Consider the following 4,412-nt stretch of genomic DNA (forward strand, 5'->3'; position numbering starts at 1 on the left):
TCCTGCTCAGCCATTTTGTCGAGCAGACCTGGGCAGACCCGGAGCCAACGGTTCTCGAAGTTGTCCTCGCCCATTGGAGTTGTGGCAAGTCATACACCATCTTCGGCACTTCCTATTGCTTCCAGCCATTCGGAATCCCCCGCCAATCTTCCGGCGAATGAACTAGGTCGCGTTTGGGGTGACTAGCACCTTCCTTCTAGGCGGCAGGACGGGCACGACGTCAATTGCGACCGGAGAGGAAGCGTTCATGTCAGCGTTGACCACCTTCTTGTCGCTCACCCTGGTTCCTTCGCCGCTCCCTTCGGGCAACGTTCTTTGCCTTGCAACTGGCTCCCACGGACGACGTCGAGGCATCATTCATGCCAGTGGTGGGGGACGGGGTACTCGGCGACAACATCTACAATGGCTCGGATGCAAGCAGCGATGCAAACAGGCAGCACGGGTTGATGACGGTGACGGCTCGAACACGAGAACTGGAGGACAGACATGAGAAGACAATCGATTTTGGTGGACTAAGTCAATTTGGCGTGGGTCCAATCTGCCAGATCCGACATGACGAACACGTCAGGTCTTCCCATATGTTTTGGATTCGAGGGGTGGGTCATATTTTCGCGATTAGTCACTTACCAAAAGCTGTCCGCCCGAGCCCGGACGTATAAGTGGGATTTGAGCACTGACCAAGCCGTCCGCCCGTGCCAGAAAGAGGAATTTGAGGCGTCCAATCGTAGATGGTCCAAGTTTGGACTCAATTGAAGATCGCATTCCGTACCTAAGTCTAGCACGCTCTGACCTGAAAACTGAATGCTACGCACTCCAAACTGAACTGTGTCAGAGGTTCACTGGGAAACTTTATTTCATCCCATTCGAGTTCACAAGAATGTAGATAAAATAGAGGTGCTCTTTTTGGCGTCATCAAAGTACTGGAACTGAGAGACGAAATAGGATATAACGAGAAATCCACATTTGGTTTTGCAGGATCCAAACAACATTCTACACAACATACATAATCCTCCATCGTTTCGTTGTTAACTTCTTGCACCTAGCATTTGCAAACACAGTATCATCTCTGTCTTATCGGCAAGTGCACCGACCCGAGTGCATTCATCTAACCTGCATGCTATTAAGATGCCGCTTTCGCCACGACAGTAACTGAAGCAGAAGGCTTCTCTGGAGGCATGAACAGAAATACAGTGTGACATGATCCTTCCTATATTTAACTCTGGCAACCTAGATTCAAATCATGGCCATGATTGCCCAGGCCTTCAGAAGAAGATGGTGGATACCCCCATTGCGAAGCACCCAAATGCTACCCAAGGGCTCAACCGCTCACCTGCGAAGCAGCACAAGAAAGATTGAATTTCGAAGGTTTGAAATGAAAAGGATGCATTACTAACAAATATCGTGTTCTTTAGAAGAAGAAAAAATGCGAGTAATGTTTTTCATTGCATAAGTTTGACACACCATCTCTATGTAAATAGCAACTACTAATCAGCAACTGTTACACAAAATCACTATGAAACAAATGAATGCATGGATGAGGTATTGGAAATTCGAAAGACAAGAGCAAAAAAACTGCTGGTATACAGACAATCGAATAAACTATGACTAGTGACTAGATACTCAAATAGAAAAAAAAAGATCAGAAAGCAGAAACCAATGCTGGCTTTGTAATTTCCACATGACAGCTAGGACGTAGCTTTACCTCACGAGTTTCCCCTAATATATAGAAACTTACAGTAACAAATTGTAGTTGATTGTCACTGGTTAAGATGGCTATTAAGTTGATCCTTCTTAATATTGTCGAAGTCTGTTTTTCCATAACAAATCAAGTTCAGCTATTTCACCATGTAGGTATTTTCTAATATTAATAAAACCTACCAAGATAAAAGAAAGCTACAAAATCCATAAACATTCATCGATATAATATGCAGTAAGCTATCCACACCAATAAGAAAGATGACAAAACTAGAGATTGCACCTTGTTCTATTTTTCTTATTTTCTTAATAAGATAAGTACAACACAACAATCTTAACAACATTCTTGTATAAATAAAAAATTACGTCTTTCACCAATAAAGAAAACTGCTACAAAGCACGAGAAGTAAGCAAGTCTAGAACTGAACTTAAGTTATTAGCACCTTGATTCCTCAGCTAATGTCTACAATACAGTTTGGCAGATGAAACTAGGTGCATATACACCGACAATAACAAGTGCTCCAAATTGAGCAAACCAAAGGAACTAGGAAATATGCAGCAGATGTCTGAAGAATGCAAGCTAGCATAAAATTTGAGCTGGACAGACAGACAGAAGCATACCTATTCTGGCTGCTTTCCAAAAGAAACCACGGAACCTGTCAAAGAAATTCATGTAAGAAAATGAAGAATAATGAAAAAGGTTTGCCTGAATTTGGGTCAGAACCCTGTGCTCTTGAAATCTAACAAATTGAGCTAATTGAATAAAATAATACTCCCTCCGTCCCAAAATTCTTGTCTTAGATTTTTCTAAATACGGATGTATCAAGTCACGTTTTAGTATTAGATACATCCATATCTAGACAAATCTAAGACAAGAATTTTGGGATGAGGGAGTAGTTGGCAGCAGAGAGATCATTGACAAATAGCATTGAGGACCCTTTTTGATCTTTTTTTTAGGATAGTTATCCTTAGGAATTTCACCCATCAGGGTTTTTGGTTACGCAGGATTGTAATCCATAAGAGTTATTTCTAAGGGTTCCATTCGTTGACTAAACTTCTTGCAAAGATACCACTGTATTTCCTATGGTGTATACGAAATATGCTTTGATTCAGATTCATTTAGTACTCAATTATCTATGCTTAGAGAAGACACAGCACTGTAATCATGGTCTTTTTTTCTCCTAATTATGTGTTGTTTGAAATCAAACCACACAGATCAAAGAGGCCCTACATATCTTGTTCCTTATCTTTCTACTACTTTTTTAGGGAATCGTTGCTCCTTATCGAGTCTGTAAATGAGCCTCATCTTATATAGTAATACAAAAAGGGGAGTTTCACAATTCTTCCAAATCGTGCTTAATCTGATTATAGGATTCAGAGGTTGCAATCAGCTCTGAACCAGCATACTGTTGGACATCCGAAAGTGTTTACGGATCAAAACCAAAATGCCCTAGACCCAACAGCTACATGTTGCATTAACGCAGCCCCAGCGAGAATCCAATCCATGTTGAAAGGATACTACTGCACCGTATAGGTACCGTACAGCTTCATGCTGATTTTGACAGTACGACTATCTGCCTTTAGGGAAGAAAAACAAGGAAAGACAAATCGCGTAGATCAGATCGCTCAGGAAGAAATCCCTAATGAGTTTTCAATATGGGAAGTCAGCGTAGAAAAATACCCGGTGCGATCGTTGAGGATGGCAGGGAACTGCATCTTGATGTAGGTGCAGGTGCAGATCACCAGCAGCACCACTATGAGGAAGGAGTTGAAGTTGAACAGCGCCGACTACAATCACGCCAAAAAACAACGATTAGGTGGCCAGATCCGTCGAATTGGGGAGGGGGGAGGAGGGGATGAGTTCGACGCGGCGAAGGGGCGGAGGTTACCATGGCGCTGGCCTCCTCCTTACCGAGCTGCGACTGCAAGACAGGAGTCTGGATCTACTGGCTTGGCGTTGGGGTTGGGGTTTGGGTTGGCCGCAGCCTAGTGCGTGTAGAGCTAGCGCTGCAAACGAGTCAGTTGGGGTTGGGGTGGCCATAGCCCAACAATGCTCTATCAACACGCGCTGTTTGCGCGTAAAAAAAAAACACGAGTTATTTGTTTAGAACATCTCCAATGTCTAAAACAAAAAATAAACTCCAACACTAAACCCTAAAAATCAGTTCGGTCACTTGGGCCAACAAAAATGCTTGTCGCCAACCACAGCCTATTGATGTATGGTGACCAAAACATTTTAGGTCATGCCCAAAAGATTGCTACAACTAATACAAATTTGCATCATCACTAGCGGCCGACTCAAAATCAAAATTGCTCCTTTGGGAACCCACCGAATCACCTTTTACTACAACCCTGTCAGCCATCGATATGCCATGGAAGGCATCTTCAACGCGCCCGCCGATGTTGATGGCCTCCCCGCTGCTCCCGTCACACCCAGTGGCGGAGCTACAGGGTGGCCAGGGTGGGCCGCGACCCACCCTGGGATTTTGGGTCCGCTTATATACTTATGGATTTTTAACTGGGCCATAAAAAGAAAATTGGCCCAATAAGGCAATAACCATACCGATGGCCACAACCCTCGTCTCGTCCGCTTCCTCCGTTCCTCGTTTCGTCCCTCGTCTGACGCCCTCGCCTCATCGCCGTTGTTCCTCGCCGGTCGCTGGCCGGAGCCCAGACCGCCTCCCCTTCCCGCCCGACGCTCGCCTGGCCCTCGGCTC

The 4,412-nt window shown here is 44.5% G+C and overlaps 1 protein-coding gene across 1 annotated transcript; it reads right to left on the reverse strand.

Annotated features, from left to right (window-relative positions):
- Positions 1 to 946: 946 nt before the first annotated feature.
- On the reverse strand, positions 947 to 3,791 carry LOC123188861 (protein kish). The gene is made up of 4 exons (XM_044601134.1): positions 3,585 to 3,791; positions 3,377 to 3,483; positions 2,317 to 2,351; positions 947 to 1,330 (listed from the first exon to the last, which is right to left on the reverse strand). The coding sequence occupies exons 1-4, from the start codon at positions 3,585 to 3,587 to the stop codon at positions 1,263 to 1,265; spliced, it is 213 nt and encodes a 70-aa protein (XP_044457069.1). The 5' UTR covers positions 3,588 to 3,791; the 3' UTR covers positions 947 to 1,262.
- Positions 3,792 to 4,412: the final 621 nt, after the last annotated feature.

Source organism: Triticum aestivum, chromosome 2A (assembly GCF_018294505.1).
Source record: "Triticum aestivum cultivar Chinese Spring chromosome 2A, IWGSC CS RefSeq v2.1, whole genome shotgun sequence".
Lineage (NCBI taxonomy): Eukaryota > Viridiplantae > Streptophyta > Magnoliopsida > Poales > Poaceae > Triticum > Triticum aestivum.

Bases quoted from the DNA above. Each gene is read 5' to 3' on its own strand.
- LOC123188861 (XM_044601134.1), bottom strand. The intron at 2,352-3,376 runs GTATTTTTCTAC...TTTCTTTGACAG, and splicing joins ATCCTCAACGATCGCACCGG to GTTCCGTGGTTTCTTTTGGA. The intron at 1,331-2,316 runs GTATGCTTCTGT...GCTGCTTCGCAG, and splicing joins TTGGAAAGCAGCCAGAATAG to GTGAGCGGTTGAGCCCTTGG.